This window comes from Loxodonta africana, chromosome 27 (genome assembly GCF_030014295.1).
Source record: "Loxodonta africana isolate mLoxAfr1 chromosome 27, mLoxAfr1.hap2, whole genome shotgun sequence".
Taxonomy (NCBI): domain Eukaryota; kingdom Metazoa; phylum Chordata; class Mammalia; order Proboscidea; family Elephantidae; genus Loxodonta; species Loxodonta africana.
In genome coordinates this window covers 34,637,063-34,662,281 of record NC_087368.1, presented here as the reverse complement: position 1 = coordinate 34,662,281, position 25,219 = coordinate 34,637,063, and the positions used below count along the sequence as shown (strand labels likewise).

The following is a 25,219-nucleotide window of genomic DNA, read 5'->3' as shown; positions in this document are numbered from 1 at the left end:
AAAGACAGGGGAGGTACCTGATCCTGAAGGCTTTCTCCTCCTGGTCTGGCTGAGGACTCCTCACAGACAGCAAGACTGCGGGTCAGCTTACCTTTCCCGGCTCCTGACTGGGGGAGGGCGGAAGAAAAAGGGAAGGAAAGGAAAATAAAGAAAACAAACGGAAAACATTCTCAGTCCAGCAAAGCGTCTCCACGTTCACATTAAATTCTCAAATCAGACTCTTAAAACTGAGTTCCAAGTCGGCTGTGCAGGGCTGTCTCCACAGGCGAGCGGCAGGGAGGTAGGTATGAAGGGATGTATTTAAGGACCACTGTGAGCCCATCACATGGAGAACACACGGGTGAGGAAGAAATCATTGGCATCTCATGAAAATGAAAGGAGAAAAAAAAAAAAAGAATGTCTACTAAAACTAAGTTGGGAAGAGATCCGACTGAAAAAATGCTTGAAAGGTGGAAGAATTCGTAGTAACAAGTTTACTTCAACTCAGAAATCAATTGGCGAGACTGAAACATTTTACTCTAAGTTTTACTGAAATAAATTCTTTTAAAAGCCTATTTCTTTTAGAAAGCACTGTTCATCTCCAAGGGTAAAAATGGTATCAAATGTATACACCTACAATCATGCCATACTCCAAATGTTCTCATTAAAAAGCACAAGGAGCGAGGTGGCAACACACACTGGAACAAAACCCCAATAAAAATAGACAGCACCAGAAGAGCCGAGATCCACCACAGTATCTGTGCACACCCATCTGGATTGCTGGCAAGCCCCTGAACCCCAATGGGAAATAGTTTGTTCCCAGAATATCAGGTCTACCATAGAGTATCTCGAGAACCCTACCTTAGATTTTCTCCTCTCTTGGTTCTGAATTGCCAGCCGCCTCTGTACGTTAGAAAAGAAAACAAAACACAAAATAAAACAAACAAACAGTATACCAACAACCACCAGAGAGAGAGAGAGAGAGAAAGATGTAAAAGGTGTCACTACAGTTGAGAAATCAACAATAACAACAAGGAGGCTTTCTAACCAGCAGGGAGAACTCTTCCTTCCCCAGTTTCTCAGAACTTGGCCACTGAACCTTTAGCTCTCTCTCTCCTCACAGCAGCTATTGGAGAGGGAAAGATCCCTCTTGAAGGCTTTGGCCATTCCGTGATTATGTGCAATACTTACAGGCTATTTGTAAGCACACTTTGTTTTCTCTCTACCAAATCTCTTAGTCTCATAATCCTGGCATATGTAATCACATTATTTTTTCAGTCCCTGTCAGTCACTCTCATTCTAGGGTTTAGGATTGCTTGCTAATAAGATTCAAACCTTACAATGCCTACGAAGGTTGACAGAGATCACATCTTTGATTTTTCCTATAATACCATGAGTTGGGCCTTCAGGTTTGTCATGGGATAGGAATCTATTTTTAAAAATGAACTAGCCTAAAGATGCCATAGGAGAGGTGCCCCCACCATGTATACCTTGAAGTGGTCTGGAAACCAGTACCGGGGTGCTGTGTGCAAATTCTGACATTAAATACTTTCTTTGGAAATTTTTCATTTCCAAAGGCATCTGAGGGCTCAAGTCAGTCAGGAAAAAACAGCTGATCAATAACTGGGAAAGAAGAGGATTAGCTTTAAGGGTTTCCTATTCATTTAACTAGACAAATTCCAAGGAGGAGGAGAAGAAGTGGAAGAATAGGAAGATGATGACAACACACTCTAGGAAGGAAGGAAACGGCACACCAGGTGTGAGAATGGGGACTTGCCAGGCTCACCTGCAGTTCCTGCTTCTCCTCTTCATCCAGGCTCTCCGATTTTACTACGCCGTTCTCTGGCGTGGCCACCTCCTGTTCAGTCCCGCCTTCCTCCACTATCGCCTGATTCAGGTCACTTTGCTCAGACATTCTCCCAGACACAAATTAAAATAACAAGGTTTGATGCCCTAGAAGTTCAAGATGCCAAAAAAATAAAATTAGTGGTAGGTGCAGTATTTACTAATATCCTTGAACTATTTCATTTCTCCCTTATTTACAAATCCAAATGGGCTGTTTGGGCATCCCTGCCAGTTTTATAGAAAAGGGGAATAAAATAAGATCAAGGATACAAGGCATACACAGGAGGCAGATGGGGCCAGTCCAGCTGCAGCTCCTACACACACACACACACACACAAATACACCTTGCCATCAATATGGGTCAACAAATCTTATATGGAGATGTTGTAACCCTTTCATATCTACCAATCCCCCTGCCCCACTGCCAAGAGGGAGAAAAAGAGACTATTCCTCCAACACCTGACCTCGACTTCTGAGTCAAGAGGTGGCATCTGGGCTCTGTCGCTCAATAATTATTTGCAAGGTTCAACCATAGGCAACCCATTAAGAATTCAGCACACTCCACAAGGGGCAAGAATCAACTGAAGAGGTAATAATTCAGTATAAATATGGGATCTAAATTTGGCAATAAACCTCCCAGGGTCCACGTTTTCAGGCTTCAAACTGACAACTACGTTATTAAAAGCCTAAACTGCATCCCCAGCTCCCATCCAGGGCTGGTGCCGTAAGGATCCTACGGAAGGAAGTCTCTGGCCAGCAGCTCTAATGAAGCTATCGCACCTGAACTCTGGGCTCTCAACAGGCTACTAGACAGGCACTGGAGATGGTTTTTCGAAGTGAAAGCCTGGTACTATTTTTCTCTCCCTATTTCCATAAACCCCGGCCAAGGCCCCCTCTGATGGGTTGTCAAATGAGGCTCATGAATAATTTAGCATTTATTTCCTCCTCTTTTTTTTTTTTTATGATGTGGGAAAAAGAGAAAGAGATAAAGGGAAGGGAGAGACAGAAAGAATATAAGACAGAAAGAAAGCAAAAAGAAACTGTAGCTTAGAAAGTCAGTTCTTTCACAAAAATCCCCAAGCGTGACTGTCCTAGCCCCACAGACTACAATGGTAATTATTATTAGACAAACCAGTGTTTTGATATTTCCTTGAGAGCATTTAATTACCATGTACAGATTCAGTAACTTGATTTCCAACTGGAAAGAGGAGGCATGAGAAAAATCTAAAACCCAGCAATTTTTGTTGCAAATTTGCTAAAACCTACCGTGACAGAGCAGATGGTATCTAATGACACCTTTAAAAAAAATGCAGGCTCATTTGGAAAGGGATTATGGGAATTTAAAAGAAAAAGTTTTCCAAAGACAGTGGTTGGAGTATGTGAATGCCTAGTGAGAGACGCCTTTAGGTTTGGGGAGGCTTTAGAATGTTCTATCACTTACGTTCTAATGAATTTCTCGTATTTCAGTGATACTTGATGTGTGTGTTTGTGGAAAAAGCACTGTTTCCCAATGGCAAACAGCTTGTTCCTCAAAGCCCTGGGTGGTGGAGGGGTGGGAAGCAGAGAGGACTTCTGTTATCCTGTCTTTTCTGAGCATTTCAATAAAGAACAGATCACCACCAGACTGGCAATGTAGCGAGCAAATCACGCTTTAATTCTCCAAACAGTAAGCCAGTTGAGTTCCCTATACAGATCCTGCCTGTTCTGGTTCCATTCAAAATGATCTCTTCTCTGCAAACAAGCTCATTTGTGGACACAAGAAAAAATACACACGCCCTGACAGACAGGCAGACAACAAGACCTTTACCTTCCGCACAGAGGTTCTGCTGTAGGTCTGGGCGATTTACTAGTGGCTTCTGTCCTTCTACACCAGGAAAATCCACACAAGTGATCAGAGACAGCTGGAGTCCCATGTCCCCATCAACAGTCCGGAATGTCCATCTCCACACCCTTACACAGCCTGACACGTCATCGTTCACCTGAAAAAAGATGAAAAGGAAATCATCATAGTCGCAGTGATCATGGTGGGGCGAAGGATGGAATAAATAAGACCGGGTTTCTAACAGTAATGACCAGCTTCCAGCAAATCACGTTCACAGCTTGATCCGGCTCCACCTGTCTCAAGCTGCTTCCTTCTTGTCTAATGAAGGCTAGAGCCGGCTGTTCAAGTCAGCACGGCACCCACGCAGGAGCTAAAATTAACAATTGCATTATGCACCCAAGATTACTCACTTCAATTTTAACCTTTTTTAGTGAAATCTCGCACTTTGTATTAAAAAAAAAAAACAAGCTTGTGTGTTTGCTTCAATGAGAATCAAGATCACCTATGAGCAAAAGTTTTGCCTCATATTTTTTTTTTAACCAAAGCTTTTGTCTTAATTATAGATGAATATGATATACTTCAGTGCTGTTTCCATGGCTCCTTTTTTATGAAAGTTACCGTAATGAAGCATAGTTAAAGATTTTGATCTAATGAGACATGATCGATAAAAGTGAAAGAAAAAAAAAAAAAGACAACTGTCATAACGGCATGGCCGAGAACGTGCTTTCCCCTCCACTAACAATTCGGGAAGAAGAATTCCTAGTATTCTTGTCGCCTGGTGAACGAAGCCTACCCATTGCCCCTCCCTCCCCATCAGGATTGCCACTGCCAACTGGGCATTCTGTTTGACAGGAGAGAAACGCTGTCAGAGCCATTCAACAGATTTGCAAATTTTGAGCCTGTTGAAGGCAACCCATGCTCTAATGTGCTCTCTTCTCCTTACAACTCCTACTGGAGCAGTGGCAAAGACAGCTTGAGTGCAAACACAGAGACGGGATCCTCATAACGTTTACCAAAACCAAGCTGTATCTCTCTCCTTCTGCTGCAAGGCCACTCGGGTGCACACCCGCGGGATCTGACAGCAAGGCGCACCTCTCCCATCCTATACCCGCCTGCAAGAAACTAAACGCCTTCCAGTTACACAGGCTGAAGGTTAGAAACGCTTTTGGCCTCCCCTTCTCTGCTCCCCTCCCTGACACCCCCCCCCCAAGTTAAAATGAGCACAGCTGGCTCTTGGTGGGATTTTACTGTGGCTATATTAACAACATATTGGGTTACAAAGCCATTTGGTGTGCAAGAGGAAAACAACTGTGGAAAAGGGGATCGCTTTTATGGTCAATCATTTCTGGTTTTATTCATATTTTAAAACGAGCAATTCGCCTTTTCAACTATACTTCTTTTGTTGTTAGAAATTATGTAGCTATGGGGAGTAAGCAAACATGGATTTAGGACAAACACTGCTTACTAATCAACAGTAATTTTTCAGTTTTGACCGGATTTACCACGGGTACTATGACTAACACTCTAACAGTCTATATTAAATAGAAGCCACCATGCCTTGAAATGAGAATCTATTTGAGTTACCAGCTCATTATCTACTATGTTCTAGGATAGGCTCCAGTGACAGATGAAATCACCAAATGCGTCTTGGGTTCTTTTTTTTTCTCTTTTCTTAAGGAGGATGAACTTCTCAACAATCTCCACACCCCTTGCCTCCTCCTTTCCCTGCCCCTCATATTTGTACCCATCAAGTGGATTCTGACTCGGAGCGACCCGATAGCGACCCTGTAGGACAGAACAGAACAGAACTGCCCTATAGGGTTTTCAAGGAGCAGCTGGTGGATTCGTACTGCCAACCTTTTGGTTTAGCAGCCAAGCTCTTAACCACTACACCAGCAGGGCCCCCATAATTGTACAGTGGCATTGACAACTACAACAGGTGAGGGGCAATGCAGTTTTCAAATCCAAGCCCTAGGTGCATTATTCTAGTCTCAGTAGGAGGATGCATGATATAATTCTTTGCATCTAGAGAGGGGGAAAAAACAAACTGGTACTCACACTGTACGTAACCAACTCAAACAGAAAGCAGCTTGGATGTGTGTGTGTGTGTGTAATTACCAGGACACATTTTGAAATAGCACTGAGCTCTAAAGTCAGCGAGGTATTATTCTTGCATGCCTGAATCATAAAGTCATCATCTACTGAGATATAAGAGAATACGGGCATATGGGAATGAGCAGACAGGAACATATGGAGAACAAGTATTTTTGTCACTGATTAAAATTGTCCTCTTTGCTAAAAAAGCCATGCCAGCAAACTAACCTGACTCCAGCTTTCTGTTCGCCAAACTGACCTGCCTCTTCCTCCACCATTTAATCTTCACCAGCTCCGATTTCTTCCATTTTCACAAAGAACCCAAATAATTTTTTTTTGTACTTCAGATGACGGTTTATAAAACTAGCTACTCGTTAAACAGTACACATATTGTTTTATGACATTGGTTAACTACTCCACGACATGTCAACTCTCTCCCTTCCCGACCCTGGTTTCCCTATTACCAGCTTTCCTGTCCTTACCCCTGGCTTGGTGTGCCCCTTTAGTCTCGCTTTGTTTTAGGAGCCCAAATAATTTTTAACAAACATATTTTCTCCAGTATTTAGTTAATAAATATTCTGGTCAAATTTCAATTGCCACAATGGAGGCACAGAGTGTGAACGTGGAGAATATATACAAATGCACGAAATAAAAGTTACTATAATTCTTTGAGGGCCAATCTTATTTCAACCATAGTTTTGGGGGCAGCACTTAGCAAAGGCAATCAATTGTTCATAAAACAAGCTATGTGAAATTAATCAACAGTGCAGACAGCTATTTATAATGAGAAAAGTGAGTCAAATAATTACCATTGCACGTTTTAATATGTAGTTTCTTATTTCTTCAGCTTACTTTAGAGTTGAAAAAAAAAAAGGAGCACTTAGGATTGTGGGAATGAGAGAGAGGGGGAGAGAAGGAAGATGCAATGCAGGGTACCTAACCTCACTCCCAACAAAATAGGCGTGTCCTAATTACGTGTGTGTTACCATGGTGAATGGGCGTGTCCTAATTACGTGTGTGTTACATGTATTAATCCCGTGGTGCCATGCGGGGGAAGAAAGATCAAAATCTGATTCAAATTCTAGAGCCAACAGTGACTTAGTTCTCAGGGGATATCTAAAATGGGAAATTAAAGTTGAATTCTATTAGCAAGTTGCAGGGCCACTTTTTCAGTCACTTTCCTTACAACAGTTATACTAAAAATTAACCTCAGTGATGACTAATCTTATCCCCAATTGATATAGGTACTTTTTGATGAAAAACACTATCAAGAATATTTATTGCATTGGCCAATTTAAATGTTTCTCATATGCACTGTCCATTCTTTTTTGGCTGGTCACAGTTCTGCAAATGTAATCACGTGGTGATATTAAGGATTTGGCCATATACTGCGTAAGACATTTAAATACTTCAATACGGTACAGTAAAACCCAAGAAAGCCAGAACCTGTGTTTAAGGCAGAAACCCATCAGAGAAGGAAAACTCATATTTTCTACTATAAGAAAGCAACAGAACAAAGGACTGCATCCGGTCAAAGGCACAAAACTTTCGAGATCCGAAAAAACAAGGCAGTCTGATCGAGCTCTGGCTCTCACAGGTTTCACCGTATAAATCAAAGACATATCCCATTATCAAAACATATTCCATTTAAGTTGAAAAAGGATTTAGAATGTGTAAGATTAAGTCTAAAAAAGAGTGGGAAAAAATAGTTGGAATGTAGTATCTTCAGAAATGACAGTGACAATGGCACGGATAGTGTACAGGCTAAAACCTTCAGCAAGTCTGAAATTTTCCTAAGGTAACAAAAAGCATCAGTGAGAAGTTTTCACATAAATTTAATTTCCCAAAGAAAGTTTTTATCTCTCAATACTTGTATAACAAACATTCAGCCAGGAGCTCTACCCTTTAGTTAAACTCCTTTGGGTCAACCCAATGATCAAGGCATTCTGGAAGATGCTTGAACTCTCCAAACAAACGCCAAAATGACAAGATACCATTTTGGAGAAAAGGAATTTTCGTATTAGGATTCTAGGGAATAGAAATAATTTACGTGACTCTTCTCGTTTAACCTTTAGTCTAAGAGCTATGCAGTTTATGAACATAGCAGTTTATATGTACGATCTCTCTTTTTCTTCTTTAACTATTGCCATAAGCTGGACACAAACATAAGCTAGAGCAACGTGTAGCAGAATCAAAGCAATGGAAAGAAGTGGTACCAAAGCTTTAGATGAAGAACAGCCTCTCAATGACCGTGAATGCTACTGAAATCACGGAGGTCTGATCTCAATACAAACATTTGAAGAAGAGGCACTACATGCCAATGTTTCAATCTGTCATTGTTTCAACAAATCTTTACTTAGCATGTAGAATATGTAAGGCTGTGCTTCTACATTATAACATGATTTTTAGGTCACTAACACAATCTCACATTAAAAAAAAATTATTTTCTTTCTAAATGTAAAATAAAAGTAAACAATATACCTAACAATGGAGCCCTGGTGGCACAGTGGTTAAGAGTTATGGGTGCTAACCAAAAGGTCGGCAGTTCGAATCCACCAGCCACTCCTTGGAAACCCTATGGGGCAGTTCTACTCTGTTCTATAGGTCACTATGCCTTGGAATCAATCAATGGATATACCTAACAGATCAAAAACATAAAATAATAGTACCAGACAGGAAACTGGAATTCTGCTCCACGAAATTTCTTCTGCTATACTGATGATACATACATACACACACAAGCTCTGTGAACATAACCTGCCCTGCTTGTCCAAGGCTTGCCCGACAAACAACCATAGACACCCAACAAATGGTATCATCATGGCCTTCACCATCATCTGAGCAGCCTTGTCTTTGGCAAGATAAGCTTTGTCACTTATTCATCCAGTGTGGACACTGCAACAATAAAAAGATCAGGGGAAATGGAAAGTTCAGAGAGCCTCTCACTGAACCTCTCCCAGAGTTAAAGCCTGATCCACCCATGTGCTCTTCACCCCCAAAGGTAACAGATACCATATCTAACTGAAAAGGACAATTCTATCAGCATTTTGGCCCAAAGTTTACCCTGGGCATGGCCTTGGTGTAGTACAAGCATCAGGCTGTCAATAATCTAGATGAGAAATCTGGATGAAATTGAACAGCTGACTAGTAGTAGCTTTGTCACAACACTGGCCACGTTCCTTGCATAAACAATGCGGATAAGGAGAATTTTCTAACTAAAATCAATCCCACAGAGAGCAGGGCTAACAGCCTGGCTGCCATCTCAGAAAATAAGCCAAGCAGGCTTTGGGTGGTTGTCTGTCTATTGGGACTAGTCCCAGGATTCTGAACAACCTCACCTTTCATAACCCAAACAGACAAACAAACAAACAGGCGCTGTTGAGTCAATTGCAACTCATGGTGACTCCGTAAGTGTAGAGCAGAACTCCGCTCCATAGGGTTCTCAAGGCTGTGGCCTCCAGAAGCAGATCATCAGATCTTTCTTTTCAGATGTCTCTGGGTGGGTTTAAACCACCCATCTTCCAGTTAGTAGTCAAATGCTTAACCATTTTCATCACCCAGGGATTCCTTCACAACCCATGCAAGGTAACGACCACTTTATATTTTCAACCTTATTCAATTGAGAGTCTAGGCACCATTTACCCATATACAGGGTGGTACCAGCAATCTCAAGCCAGGTACAAATTTGAAAAATGAGAAAAGGTACAAGTACCCAGAGAACCACAGAGTTAAAAAGAACTTTGTGGTCAGTTAGTCTAGCTACTGACATTAAATCTAGTGATTCAGATAGGATCCCAGTCTTTGAGTGGCAGGGCTGGGTGAAAAAGTCATTTTGACTGTTGGTTGAAGCTCTTTCTGGCACCCTGTGTTCATCTAGTGATGGCCCTGTCTGAAATCTAGACCAGGCTTATCTAATCTAAGGAATTAATCACAGTATTTTACAGGACAGAGCCACACTGATTTTCACTGGACCATGATCTTCTTCCCTTGAATATAAGCCAGCAGATACTACACAGGAATCACACAGTCATATCTTCTGACGAAGGCGTGTGTGTATCTCTCCTAGTTTAATCTAAAAAATCACATGGACAGGTACAAGTTTCTGGACATTACACTCAGTCTTTCTCTTTGACTCTCCTGAAAGCCCACATACCATAGCTCTCTGAACGACGTGAAGTTATCCACTCCATTTCCTCCTTCCACACCTAAGCACTCACAGTACCCATTTCTCTAGGAGCCACACACAGAAAATCACCCACCTGCACGATTTTCAGGTAAAGTGTGAGCAGGGTTTGGGGAGGGCAGAACAATTTTATTTTTTAAATGTGGAACAACTAATTAAAATCCATACTGGCACCAGAACACACTGAACACTTATAGAAGGGAGTGTCTCTCTAATCTTTAAGCAAAAACCCAGGATTTCAGACTTGAGAAGCAGCCTTGTCATTCCAAATGTAACTTAAAGTTTCCAGGAACTCAAGTAACATACCTAGGATCTTGTTGGTAATGGCTCCATATAACCTTGTTGAAGCACAAATGTTCCTAAATAGTTAGAGCTTTCAGGAATCCCACCGAGTTGCCCACTTTCCTAGACATTTTTCTTAAGACTGCTGTAATATGACTTCCTGTGACAAGCAATAATATTTTAGGGATTGGGAAGGTGGTCTACTGAAATCACACACTTGCTTGAGTCTTACTAATCTCACAGATGCTCCCTAGAGCTTCTGTATTTTAAATTTAGTTCTTTAGTATTGCCCATCATCATCGAGTCGATTCCAACTCATAGCGGCCCTATAGGACAGAGTAGAACTGTCCCATAGGGTTTCCAAGGAGCAGATGGTGGATTCAAACTGCCAACCTTTTCATTAGTAGTTGAGTTCTTAACCACTATGCCACAAGGGCCCTGTTCTTTAGCACTTAAAAATTTCCTATTTATTTGGATGCCAAGAAAATAATGCATTATTTATTTTCAGTTATTTATAATGGGGACATTCAGAATGGAAAAAGAATTTATCACCAAATGCATATTTTCAACTCTGGCTTAAAGGGTTCAAAAATATCAAAATTCATCACGATGAGAAAAAGGCACTTCAAAAACTTGGGGAGAGAAATATTAATTTTAAAGATAATCAGCACATCTGACATAAATGTGTTCCTTCTTCACTCCAGCAAGAAGTGCAAGAAGCTTCTGTCATTTCTGAAACAATGAAACTTAACAAATGTGACGCAGTTAGAGGTGCCTGAGTGGGAGCTAAATGCCGGAGGAATCAAAGCCCTGCTCACAGAAAAGAAGGAAAGGAAGAGATGCTTGCATAAAATGAACACAAGCAAAGACAAACTGATAAGTTGTTATTCTGTCAGGTTCTTCCAATGGCAATAAAAGTCATGGTTTTTTACATGTAAATTAGGAGGAAAATAGAGATTTCTATTCCTATGATTTCTTTATTTCTTTTTGGGGTCATATGCATATTTCACACCTTAATCTTGCTTTTTCAGGATTATCACTGGCAAACTCATCATTACTAACACTAATCTAAAGGAATCAGCAGAAGTTTCAATTGTCCACCTAAGACCGTGGTCCCCTGTCCAACAGGATACAGCAGAAAGAATGAAAAGGTTTTCCAGGGGAGCAAAAGAATTGAAGAGCTCTTTCCAAAAATGAAAAGGTAAAATGTGAGCCTAAAGGGTCTATGATGCAGGAGCTGTGGGAGACTAAATACAGGAGGCATGCTCCAAGGAGCGGAAGAGAGGGAGGAAGAGGTTGGTTTCACAGAAACGGACGTATGCTGCCATCCCAAGTATGGAATTTCAGGGGACGCATGAGCAAAGAAGTTTCTAGTTATATAGGGTACTGTGTGTAAATTTTTGGTTAACATATAGACAGCAAACCCTTGCTGCAGAAATCAAAAGCCGCAGCAAGAAAGCAACAAATAGCTTTATTGGGTGTCCTTGGGTGGTGCACACGGTTAATGCCTGTGGCTGCTGATTGAAAGGCAGGCAGTTTGATTCCACCCAGAGGTGCCTTGGTTGGAAGGAAGGCCCAGCTATCTACTTCTGAAAAATCAGCCGCTGAAAACACGATGGAGCACACTTCTACTCTGATACTCAGGAGGTGCCATGAACAGGAACTGACTCGACAGTAACTGGTAGCTTTTACTGAGCACTTGCTACCTGGGTCACCTGGGACTTGCTATATATTTTATCCTCACACCAACTGCACATATGCGCACTCAGTCTACAAGGGCAGAAGACAGTAAGCCTCCTCCTGGTCCTGTCTTTGTAATGCGAGGTCAGCTAGCGGGTGGAGTCTGTGATTACTGGATCCCCCTGGTCTAGCAATGCAAACAAGTCATTTTTTAAACAAGGTTCAATATTTGAACCAAGCAGAAAAACACTTGACCCCCCATTATTATGCCCCCATTAGGACAGGAATTTTTGCCTGCTTTGCAAAGCAGGGAATTTGGGGTTACCTCTGGAATTCTAGGAGCCCTGGTGGCACAGTGGTTAAGAGTTCAGCTGCTAACCAAAAGGTTAGCAGTTCAAATCCACCAGCCACTCCTCAGAAACCCTATAGGGCAGTTCCACCCTGTCCTACAGGGTCACTATGAGTGGGAATCAACTCGATGGCAGCAAGTTTGGTGTGTTTTGTTTTGCCTGAAACTCCAGGACAAAGATACTCCTGGGCTAGTAGGATCTGTTTAATCAGTGAATGACAGAAAGGAAGGAGGCTCCAAGTTCTATCTAGATTCTAATCAGTGACAGTTGACTCTTCTGCATCGCTGCCTCCTCCACCTAAAAGCCACGGCAGCTAGTGACTATGAACAGATGAGGCAAGGCTTAAGAAAAAAACACCTCACAGTCACTGAAGGCAACACAGGACATGCTTCCAGGTATGCGGACGTCAAGAGGACTTTGGTCTGGCCCGCTCTGTGATGGCAGTTCAGTGGTGGGTGCACCGAGCATGATGTCAGTCTCCAGGAACTGGTCCTTCCTGAGAACATGGCCAAAATATGTGAGACCAAGTCTCGCCACCCTAGCTTTTAAGGAACACTCTGACCTTAAAACTCCTGTTTTCTCAAATCTTAGAAATCTTAGAGGAGGGCTAATTTTGAAATCAGTCTGGGGAGAATGGATTGATAGATTCCATTAACAGAAAGCAGGGGCATGTTCTCATGAAAGATCTACAGGAGAGTCCTGAACCTCTGGGGGGACATACACAGGTGCTTTTCTTAGAGACATTCTGAGTGTTTTCTGAGAAAGCAACAGCGTCAAGCAAATACACACCAAACCAAAACCAAACTCATTACCGTCAAGCTGATTCAGACTACCAGTGACCCTACAGCACAGAGTAGAACTGCCCCATAGGGTTTTCAAGGCTGTAAATCTTTACGGGAGCAGACTGCCACATGCTTCTTCCACCGAGCAGCTCTGTCTTAATTAAGCTGGCTGGATGTCTAGACTTTGCTCACTAACTCCAGGCAAAAACCACATAGAAGTGGTGCTTCTCCTTCTTTCCAGTTCTACTCTTTCCAGTTATTACAGGACATCTCTTCCATTGCTCCCCCTCACAGGTCCCTCACTAAGTGCAACCTTCTTCCTTAGGGGAAGTGCACACCCTTCAGGTGCAACGGTGTTCATTTCACAACCAAACCACTGCCGTGGAGTCGATTCCGAACCACAGTGACCCTACAGGACAGAGTAGAACTGCCCCATAAGGTTTCCAAGGAGCAGCCGGTGGATTCAAACTGCTGACCTTTTGGTTAGCAGCTGAGCACTGAACCACTGCACCACCAGGGCTCTGCACCCCAAAGTGGAGGACAGTACTCCGTCATCACACACACCCTCTCTCCCCATGCTTAGATGCTGCCGCCTCTTCCCCACTTTGTTTTTTCTTTCTCTACGCTGCCTAACACAGCACTACGCAAAACTGCATATCAACACTACCGCAAACACAGCCATGAAAAGTAATAAAAAGCTACTTTGCTGAGCTCAGCATATTTCCTAGAGAGGAACTTAAGTGTTTGGTACATAATCCTTCCTACAGGCAGACATACTGAAAGGAGATACACCTGAAGTATAAAACAAAGGAATTCATTTGACATTGGCGTGTGTTTTGATTTAATGGGTGGCAACGTTGTGCTGGAATTTTTCTCAGCACAATTAAATCTCTAGAAGCCTATTTAAACTGCTGTATGACACCAAAAAACCCCAAACCCGTTGCTGTCACGTTGATTCCAACTCATAGCAACCCTATAGGACAGAGTAGAACTGCCCCAGAGGGTTTCCAAGGAGCAGCTGTTGGATTCGAACTGCTGACCTTTTGGTTAGCAGCCGAGCTCTTAACCACTGTGCCACCAGGGCTCCGCACTGCTAGATGCCGGAGGGTACAAAGCTAGCAGGGGATGGGTGTGAGTGCCCTGCAGGAAAAGGGTAAGCGCTCGGAGCCTCAGGTGTTGGGAGAGGGGTGGCAGGAATGCTCCCTAAGGTGCTGCATGGCCTGCTTCCCTGGGAGACAGGAGAGCAACCATGGGAGCACACGGAGAGGTGTGACTTCCAGAGACTCAGGATGAGCGGATGTGCAGTGCCTGGAAGCAAATGTGCAGAAGGATGTCCCCAGGCCTTCCTTTTAAGCCATCAAGGGGTTAGCTTGTGTTTGGGCCTGCCTCACTTTCCTTGGTGACCCCATGCATGTCACAGAGTTTTCAGTGGCTGGTGTTTTGGAAGTAGGTCGACAGGTCCTTCTTCTGAGGTGCCTCTGGGTGGACTTCAACCTCCCACCTTTCGGCTGGCAGCCCAGTGCTGGTGGAAGCACCCAGGGGCCTGCTTTAAGTCCACCTAAAGCAACGTCCCAGATGACTGATGTCGGCACTTAGCTCTAACTGCCTGGCGGCTACACCCTCTGGCCAGCGTAGACAGGACCTTCAACAGTACCTAGAGCAAAGCAAGACACAACCAATAGCATTTTCCTGAAAGGAGAAACGGATACTTTCCTGGGAGGGAAGTACTTTCAAGAACCTCACAACACATCCCCAGGGCAGATTCAGCGCTTTTGCGAGCGTGTCCAGGCCTCGGCCAGAAGACTGCTTCCTGCTTCAAGGCGGCCGAGTCACTGCACGTCTGCTCTGTGCGGGGCAGTGTGCCAGCTCTGGAGCTACCTGTGCCAGCGCGGATCTGGACCCAGGCACCCTGCTTGCAAACTAATCTGAAGGGCACATGCGGGTCGCCTTCTGGAGGACAGGAGCTGCGGGTGCCCAGCTCGCCCGCCTACGGGCATTCAGGGCCGCTAGCACATGGCCGCTCCACACCGCTGAAGACTGGCTGGGCAGGGTTTTTTCCCTAACCAAGCCTGACTCTGTGCTTTTTTATTTTTCTTATTTTTTAACAAAAACGTTACTGCTTTGAGGGGCAGTTCTAGACTTAGTTGTCACACACACACACACAAAAAAAAACTAGTTGTCCTTGGGTGATGAAAATGGTTAACGCTCTCGGCTGCTAACTGAAAGTTCGACGGAATTGAGTTCACTCAGAGGCACCTTGGAAGAAAGGCCTGGAGAACTGCTTCCAAAAAATCAGCCATTGAAAACCCTACGGAGCACAGTTCTACTCTGACACACGAGGTCATCAGGAGTTAGAAGTGACTCAGCGGCAACTCGTGTAAAGAGTTTGTTGCATTCAAGATTAAAAGCCGCATTTTGCAGGCGAACGTCCCCTGCCTGGATGGACTCTCTGCACAAACCTTCCAACCGGACCCTTCAGTCCTGAGAAGCCGGGGTCTAGGAAAATGGGTGTTTGCTTTTTGTACTACTCCATATTTTTTTAAATATTTAATAATTTTAATAGTATGAAAATGAGAGCTGGAGGAAGTTCTGTGAGTTCTCAGAGCCTGAGAACTACCTGTTGCTGAAAAAAGGGTCAACACAGGCTCTAGTCTATTGTAAATAAAGGAGCTAGCAGTGAGAAGGCACATTTTACCCTGGGTAATAAGAGGTGCTGGCTTGGGGTCTTGGGTCCCAGGACTGAATGGTCTCATGGCTGCAGAGAGAAATGGGCTAAGGTGTACGTGGGAATTCCCTGGGGGTTGCTGAGGGTGAAGTGGAAAATGTGGGGGCATTTTATTCATGAATTCTGGAATCTTTAGACTAACAGCCTAGAAGGGGCTGCTGGCTTTGTACACGTGTAGTGTGGCCAGACAAAAAAGTTCTGAAGTGCACTTACTTTTCGTAGACGTCACTAGAAGAAGACTGCTAATGGACCCAGTGCAAACTGACACGGCCAGAAAAAAGACATGTCACCTTCATGTCTTCAATTTGCAACCTTGCGCTTAAAAATCAAATGTGTTATAGCAGCCTGGCAACAAAGCAGAGCAACCTGACCCCTGGAATGGGGGCTGAAGATCGGGCCTTTCACCAAAGAAAAGAAGCATAAGTGGGTGCCTTTGTTAAAAGTGTGCAAGAGTGTGCATCCAGGCTAAGAGATATGGACATTGCCAGGCTGAGAGGAGCTGACAAAGAATCAAATTGTGATACATTACTGAAATAAAATATCTGTCAATCTTATTTAACATGCAGTACTCAGCTTCTGAGCCGTGGGCTTATTTGTGATACCTTCAAGAGTTCTAAAAGTAGACAGGAAAAGAGAAATGAGTAGCTTTCCTCACAAGACAGGGAAGCATGACGAGAAGAAGTGTAATTTTTGCTGTTGTTGTCGGTATGGTCTCCTTGGTAAAAGGTCCAAGACCTAAGCGTGGAGAAAAATCACATGGTGGGGAAAAAATCATAACCTTTGTTTCCTCACAATGTTAACGTAGAAAGGAAGGAAGGGAAAGAGGTAGGGAGGGAGGGAGAGAGGGAGGATGGGAGGAAGGTTCAGTTGTCAGACTGAAATCCCCCTGCAAAATCAGTAAAATATGTGAAACTGAAATATAGTACTTTGGAAGGGGATTTATGATGAATCCTGAAGCAAAATTTAATTTCCACAAAAGATTTAAAAACTCTGAAGACAAAAAGAGTCATTCATTCATTATTAGCAACACCGTATAGAAAAAGAACTGCTCAACATGGCAGATAAACAGTGTGTTAGGAACAGCATTTCCCTGTGTTTAGAAAAACGTGTTCCCAACATCCAGTGATTATATATTGTTCTCTGAGAAAAAGTGTATGTAAGGCAAGTAAAGAACAAGAGGGACTCCTTGTGCCCCTTAAACGCCATCTACCTGATGGCAAGAGAAGTCATTTGAGTCTATGAACACTAAAGAATTCTAAGTGCACTTACATAAATGACCACTGTGAGCCTCACAAGGCAGTGTTAGTATTCTAATTTTAAATACTAAGCGGGGTGTGTATGTGTGTGTGTACATAATTTGAATCCTGGTCATTCACAAATGTAAAAGACAGACCCCAAGCCTTTGAAATCTTTTGTGGTCCTGAACTATCTGTGAAGTCTGAAACATTCTGCTTTCTATTTGGGGAGAGAGCCAGCTCCCTGTAGGTAATTCTGTGGACTGGCCATTCCTCTGGGGTGTAGGCGTGACCACAGATGCCCATCCCAGTTCTGGCTACACCGCTTTGAACTTCAGAGACACCAGCAAGAGGGAAGGGAAGGGAATACCCTAGCAGGACACACCGGCTGTGCCCTCTTGGAGATCCACTGGCCTCATCAAGATGCCAAATTTAAGATGATTCCGTAAAACTGAAAAACAAAAACACGCTGTCTATCCAAATACTCCGGAACTTAGGTAAAATGATACAGTTACACATACGCTCACTCAGTCAATTCTCGAAGAATTTTATTTAAAAAAAAATGTTCTGGTTTTGAGCAAAACCCACCTTATCACCTACACGCCCTCGTTAAGCAACGGGGCTTCATTGTAAAGTTCGTGTCCTGACAACATTATTAAAATCTGCTTAGACACCTTGGGAAACACCTTTCCTGAAGAGCAGCACTTTGATATATTTTACTTTTTCAAAAGTTACATATATAAATAAGGAGGACTTTTTTCTTCTTAAAATATTACAACTGAAATCTGGGGGCAGAAACTCTTACAACTGAATTTTCTTGGGCAAGTCCTTTAGTGAATTTTAAAATATAATTTTAGGACTCGCCTTTTAAGTTTGAAATAGACACTGGGGCAAAAGTTTATTTCCAGACAGGCAATAATAAGTTATTGATAACCTATCTACCATGGCATGAATACCATGTAAAGCGTATTCATCTCAGTATACCCTTCATATATACACATTCACGCACGTGCGAAGGATGAAATAGAATATTTGTGAGGAAGTCATATACACAGCTTTTCTTTCCTAGACTGCATATGTTGTCAAAATGTCTGATTCATTGCTCACTTCCAAAGTGTGTTATTTTGGGTTGATGGTATATTAATACCTATGGGGAATCTGACTATAAATTAAGTTTTCAGGCATTTATAATTTCCCTTTGCAGATTAGATTACGTTTTTCTTCAATCAACCTATAAATAATTTTATATTGCTTTTTTTCTCTTTGTTCAATCCAGCACCTCTCCAAAATTCACCAGGAAGTAGGCAGAGCTTGAAATGTGGCCCAGCTTCCAAAGAGCATTGGTGAAAAGATGAGTATTTCTTCAGAAAGAATCTATAAGGTACTTATAAATAAAATACATCAAAATAAAGCATAATATACAAATAAAAACAAACTATAGGGCACTGGGTTCGCTGGGCATAGTATATTGTGGAGTCCCTGGGTAGCAGAAACAGTTGAGGTGCTTGGCTGCTAACCTAAAAGTTGGAGGTTGGAGTCCACCCGGAGGTGCTTCAGAAGACCTGGTGATCTGCTTCTGAAAAACTAGCCACTGGCCACCCTACGGAGCACCCTATGGTGCACCCTATGGAGCACCGTCCTACCCTGACACACACGGGGTTGCTACGGGTCAGATCATCTCAATGGCAACTGACTTTTCGTTTTATAATGTATATATAACATATAGCAATACAAGGAAATATACCAATGTAAATGAAATTAAATATATCAAAATGCTGCTTTTAAGAGAAATGGTCCCAAAATGTGCAACCAATTTTAAATGTTTCCAGACCCGGAAGAATGCAACAAAGCTCAGTCGTCTTACATAAGTTCTCCAAAAACAGTAAGAGCTCTGATTTTAACTGTATTCAAACACGCAGTCGAGTGCCTGGCATTTGGTAACGGTTTGATGAGGTAATCAATTAATTAATTAAAAATTAAATTTAACACATCATGAGATAATGGTGCTTAGTCATAATGCAAATCCACTGAGGTCAAACCCCCGAACTAACAATTATTGCATCTCACATACTCTGGACATGTTCTCAGGAAGGACCAGTCCCTGGAGAAGGACATCGTGCTTGGTCAAGTAGAGGGTCAGTGAAAAAGAGGAAGACCCTTAATGAGATGGACTGACCCAGTGGCTGTAACAACGGGTGCAAGCATAACAACGATTGTGAGGATGGCGCAGGACCGCAAGTGTTCTGTTTGCGGTTGCTATGAGTCGGAACTGACCACACCGCACCTAACAACAACAACAAACCATTATCACTGCCATAGATCACACTGGTAAATAAAACTACCTTTATTGCTGCAATTTGAGATTTTACCTTTAATACAAAGGTCAACAGGGCCAATTTAAAACAGTTCTGAGACATTTATTGGGTGTTCACTCTGTGTCTGACTTATTTTGAACACTATATTGGGATTAACCTTTAAACAGTCACACTTTAGGAAGGAGGAAGCTGAGGTACAGAGAATTTAAGTATGCAACGAAGACCTCACTCTAAGAAGTAGCAGGACCAGTGTTCAAATTCCAGCAGACTGGTTCCAGGACTTGAACTTCAACCACTACACATTTGAAATGAGTGAGGACAAAACTCACCACAGGCCCATCAATAAATAGTAAAGACACACACGCCAGAGTGTTGCCACTGGTGATCCCTGCGGAAGGAATCACAGGATATTTAAGAGTATATGCTGTTCTAGTCTTCCCAGATCTTCCCAAGGAAACTTGTTTTACTTTTACAATCAGAAACAAAGAAACACAAAGATTGAGACCAAAAATCAGTGAATGAATTCAAACTGCCTATTTGCAGTGGTGAATCACACCGTGAAGCCTGTTTGTGGCTGCCATTAATTACCCATTTCATCAGAAACTAGGAAAGCAAAGACAATGCAAAGAATTGCTAATTAGAGCCAAAGGTAAAGCACAAACGCATCTAATCAAATGGGCAATAAAAGCAGTGAAGTCCACGGAAAGACGTGCTCTAAGTAAACAGCAAGGGGAAAACTAAAGGAAAACACCGTACCCCCACACCAGTAATTCACTAAGATTTAAAAAATTAATTTGATAATGTCCAAAGAATCTCAAAGCTAATTAAATGAACATTTAAATTATCATTAAATATGTTTCATGTTTAGAATAAACACCAAAATCAAAACGAACAAAAATTTTAAAAAAGGAAAAAAGAACAACTGCAAGTCTGACTGGGCTGAAATTTCTTAAGCATCTGTGAATATTTTATACGGAGCCACTCATTTAAATATTTTGTTCTAAGCATGTTTTCTTCTACAAGGAACTGACCAAAAAGTTTCAAGGGAAAATTAAATGTTTGTGGGGAGATCCTGTTCCTTCATTAAAAGAAATCTGATTCCCTTCTACTAAGCAGGTTTGTACAGGAGGAACGATACACAGGTGAGAGGAGCCCCTGAGTGACATAGACGGTTAAGCAATGAACCGCTAACAGAAAGTTTCGTGGTTCACACCTACACAGAGGCACCTCAGAAGTCGGTCCTGGCTATCTGCCTCTGAAAGATCGCAGCCTTGAAAACCCTACGGAGTCTAGTTCTACTCTGCACACACAGGGTCGCCATGAGTCAGAAGCCACTCAATGGCAACCAGCAAAAACAAGCCTGAGTGCTATCTGTAACCACTTGCAGCATTCTTCCTATTTATGACCTCTTATTCCCCTTTTGCTAAGCAGTCCTCAAATAGGTTTGTAGCTTTTATTAATCATCTCCTGCCTCCAGCCACAGCTCTTTGAGGAGCAAGGTTGGGATTGAGGATCTAATGAGTTAGCTAAGAAGAGTCAAGCCTATTATGCTGTGAGTGATGATCTATTTTTAAAGCCATCGAAACACATCTATCCATTGTCATCCAGTCTAGACTAACTCACGATGGCCCCATGTGCTCCATAGGGTCTTCAACGGCTGTGATCTTTCAGAAGTAGATCACTAGACATTTCTTCTGTGGTGCCTCTGGGTGGATTTGAACTACTAACCTTTCAAAACGCATATATCTCTTTTTTTTTTCTTTTGAAACCATTAGTGTGAAGAAAAAAAATTGAAAACCTTTTCATTTATTCTATATACACTTATTAAGCACATTGGTGTGAGCTGGAGTACAAAGATGACTAGAATACAGCCCCACCCTCCGGGAGGGCCCAGACTAGAGGGGGGAGTTAGATGAACTCTTCTTAAAAAAAGTAGGTAGCATTCATTAAATGGCTCTTCATCAGCAGCAGTGCTCTTAAATAAAAGGAAGATGGTTCCATGAATGCTTGCAATGTTTTTTCAAGAGAATGGGCTTTGTTTCTGGAGGACAGGAAATAACTAAATCCCAAATGTTTGATATAATCTCTTGCCTCCAAATGGGTGCATTACATACATTATATAAACCAACTCTATAGTAAGGATCCTAAAAGTCATATCAACTATTGCCATGTAGAAATGCCTCCATGAGCGTGTGTGCCTCTGTGTGTGTGTGATCTAAGCACATATTTTGGGACTATATGTTATTTTTAGAGCGCCTGCGTAGAGCACCTTGCAGGCACTTCCTAATAACTTTAATGTCTTTACTTCCTCAAAAACAAACACCACATCCTGAGGTGTATTATCACTGGTTTGAATATTTCAATAAATAAATAAAACAAACTTAAGCAAAGGGCAATGGTGATACCCCAAATCAATCATCTATCTTAAAAAAAAAACCCAAAACCAAACCCTTTGCTGTGGAGTCGAGTCCAACTCCTAGCAACCCTATAGGACAGAGTAGAACTGCCTCCCCCTTCCCCCAGTAGAGTTTCCAAGGAACGGTTGGTAGATTCCAACTGCCAACCTTCTGGTGAGCAGCCGAACGCTCAACCACTGGCCCACCTGGGCTCCTATCTACCTAAAGGGCCACACGAAAAGTAAGACTCAGGTCTTCTTGCTGCTAGTCCAATATTCTTTCTGAGCTGCTGCTGTGCATGTGTGGACAGGTATAAACAGAAATACACACCAAGGCATACTTATACGAAGGCCACGTATTCTGAGTTGGGATGGTGGCCTCCACTTTATGTATTTATTTTTTTAATGATTCCTTTAACCCACCTAAAACCAAACCCATTGCCATTGAGTCAATTCCAACTCATAGTGACCCCATAGGGCAGAGTAGAACTGCCCCACAGAGTTTCCAAGGAGCGCCTGGTGGGTTTGAATGGCCAACCTTTTGGTTAGCAGCCAGAGCACTTAACCACTGTGCCACCAGGGTTTCCATGATTCCTTCAGGATCTGTAAATTCACTGGCCCCAGAAGAGTCAACATCTTTTGTTTTCGCCACTGACCAAAAAATGTTTCATGTAATTTGGCTGTCTGAGACGTGTCACTTAAACTAGGCCACCAAAAAAAAAAAAAAAAAAGAATCCAGCAGGTGGGCTAAGTCACTCAGAGTGTGCCAGTGACACTCCTCAGAGGCCCCTCCCCAAATGCCAAATGAGGCCACATAGCAGCCCGGAGTCAGTTCCAGCTCAGAGAACAGTAGCAGCTGCTGGGAGCTGGCCTCAGCTCAAGTCTCGGCTGTATTCTTGGCCTCGGGCCTCCTCTAAGCACTTACTAGGGGCGCGTGACCAAGGAAACAGCTGAGCCCCCACCTCAAAGAGGAAACGCAACCGCCACAACCCCCACCGCCACCTGCTCCCTGGGCCAAACAACCATCACATTCCAGCTCAACTCACAGGGGCAAAGTGGACTGCTGATTCACTGCTGTGCCTGCCAGGGCTGCTCCTGCTCGGGGCAAGGCAGGGAAGGCAAGGCCTAATGGGGCTGGGATGTAGGGTGAATGCTTGGGATGACCCACTTGGGGACTTGAACTTTCCATGAATCAGAAACCTTTGGATGCTCAAGTTGTGGGAGTCTAGTAAGATCCCAAACACCGCTTCAGATGTTCTCCGCAGCATTTGCCCTAAGTGACTCCTCTCCTAAACAGATACTTGGATTTTTGTTTTATGTTGGCCTGAAAAACTGCTGAGAGCATGAGAGACCCATCAGGTCACTTCCATGCACAAAGATTTCTAGGACACCCCTCAGCTCTACAAAAAAAAAAAAAAAAATTTTTTTTTTTTTTTTTGGAAAAGGAAGCTGACACCTTCAAATGCCCTGCACCTTTCTTGGCCTGTGACTCATGGCATGACCTTCCTGGCTGCGTGGAATACTGAGACAGCCTTGGAGGCGTCAGCACACACACCAGGTTTGAATCCAATTCCCACGGCTAAGCTGCGGAGCCGGGACAGTGGAAATGTGAGTGGATGGCAGGGCACTGCCCCTGTGAAGGTCTATGGGGGTGCATGTGCCGCTTCCCAGAACCTGGGCTCTGACAGCTTCAGCTGCACTCACGTCATTGCTATTAAGGGACGTTGGTAACTTCCAAGGTTGTGAAATCTCACCCCACTCGGAGGGCACACTCCTCCGGATCTGTCTCAGATCAACAAGGGAGACTATGCTTTACGCTATTAAAAATTCTTTCAGAATAAGAATGGCAAAATATTGACGCTTTGTGATGTGTACACGTTATATAATTATCTCCATTTTTGCAAATGTTTTGAAGACTCCAATAATGAAAAGTTAAATGTATAAACTTTTCTCTGGGATTAGATCACCTTCAGATGCCAATACTTCAGTCCAGGTGGGAGACAATGATTTGTAGGTGATTGAGTATTATTTCCAGGGAGAATGTGAGAGGTTTGAAACCCTCTGAGGGCTACAGCCTCTTTGAAAAATAAACCCTCCTACAAATAGTAAAAGCTTTTCTCCCTAGAAGTGATGAAGGATAATTTTTATCCAACATTGAGGCAGATGCCGGGGAAGTTATGAATGATCTGATGTGCTTGCTCCAGGCACCACAGTGTTTGCTGTCATTAGCTGCTGTGGAGTGGCCCCCTACCCACGGTGACCCCATGCACAACAGAACAAAACACTGCCCGGTTTTGTGCCATCCCCACGGTCAACTGCAGATCAGACCATTGTGATCCATATCTCGTGTTGATTTTTTTAGCTTTCTGGTAGACCTCATGTAGTGGGCACATACCTCTCTTCAAAAAAGGACTTGTCCTTTAGGGAACTATCTCAGCTGCAGAGAGCCAAGTCACTCAATACAATACTCTTTCCTAGGGTGGTCTACATCCAATGGCTGGTTGAGGTAGAAGTAGAAAGGTCTGGCCGTTTCAAACCTATGTGGGACAATCCGAAGGCCAGTCTAGCTGCGGATTCCTGGCAGTGTCGGCTGAGGCTGTCCCTGTCTTCTGGCCTGAATCACAGCTCACCTTTTCCCTCTGTCTGCTCCCATCCCAGGCCTTCCACAGATGTTGGTCACACAAATCCTCCTCAGTAAACATCCTGCACACTGAACTCCATCTCAGAGTCTGCTTCCCAGAATCCAACCCACAACACCGCAGGACATCCCCTCAGAAGGGTAAAAACACATGGCGGTGGTAATAATACCACCCTTAAGAGTCACTGTGGCCTAAAACTATCCTTAGATTCTCTAAATCACTTTCTCTAGCCCCTAACACCTCATCACTGCTCCAAATCTTTCTGTACTTATATTAAAAAAAAATATATATAAGGGCACTAAAACTTGCACACACAATGTATATTTGGGTGCCAGTCAGTACTTCAGAGTTATTGGCTCTTATGCAACCACATATTTAACTCATGTCCACAAAAAGAAGAATCTATGACTCTCCCCAGTGTCGTCAATCCTTACCTATGTATGAAATCTGATTCTGCTTTTTTTACCTCCAGCTCACACAGGCCACTAAAATCTTACATAATACTTTAAACCAAAATTTAAAGTATGCCTACCTACAGGCACCTGCGAAACCTACAACCCCAAATTGAATTTCACAACTATGAACAGTTAACGCCATGCCTGACACGTAATAGGCACTCAGATATCATGGAACATATTAGTGACTATAAGCACGAGAGATCCATATTTATGCCTATTCCCAGGAAAGCTGAGCCAAACAAATGCAGAAATAATTGAACGATATCATTAATATCACACGCAAGCAAAATTTTGTTGAAGATCATTCAAAACCAGCTGCAGCAGTATATCGACAGGGAACTACCAGAAATTCAAGGCAGATTTAGAAGAGGACATGGAACCAGGGATGGCATTGCTGATGTCAGATGGATCCTGGCTGAAAGCAGAGAATACCAG

The 25,219-nt window shown here is 42.9% G+C and overlaps 1 protein-coding gene across 1 annotated transcript in view; it reads right to left on the bottom strand.

Annotated features, from left to right (window-relative positions):
- The window catches only part of ARPP21 (cAMP regulated phosphoprotein 21), a 125,370-nt gene extending 123,453 nt beyond the window's left edge, over nt 1–1,917 (bottom strand). Inside the window, exons 1-3 of the mRNA XM_064277452.1 lie at nt 1,766–1,917; nt 841–882; nt 18–107 (exon numbers count right to left, since the gene is read on the bottom strand). Coding sequence (XP_064133522.1) covers nt 18–107; nt 841–882; nt 1,766–1,894 — 261 coding nt within the window. The 5' untranslated portion in view covers nt 1,895–1,917. The remainder of the gene's footprint in view (nt 1–17; nt 108–840; nt 883–1,765) is intronic.
- Between the last annotated feature and the right edge of the window lie 23,302 nt (nt 1,918–25,219).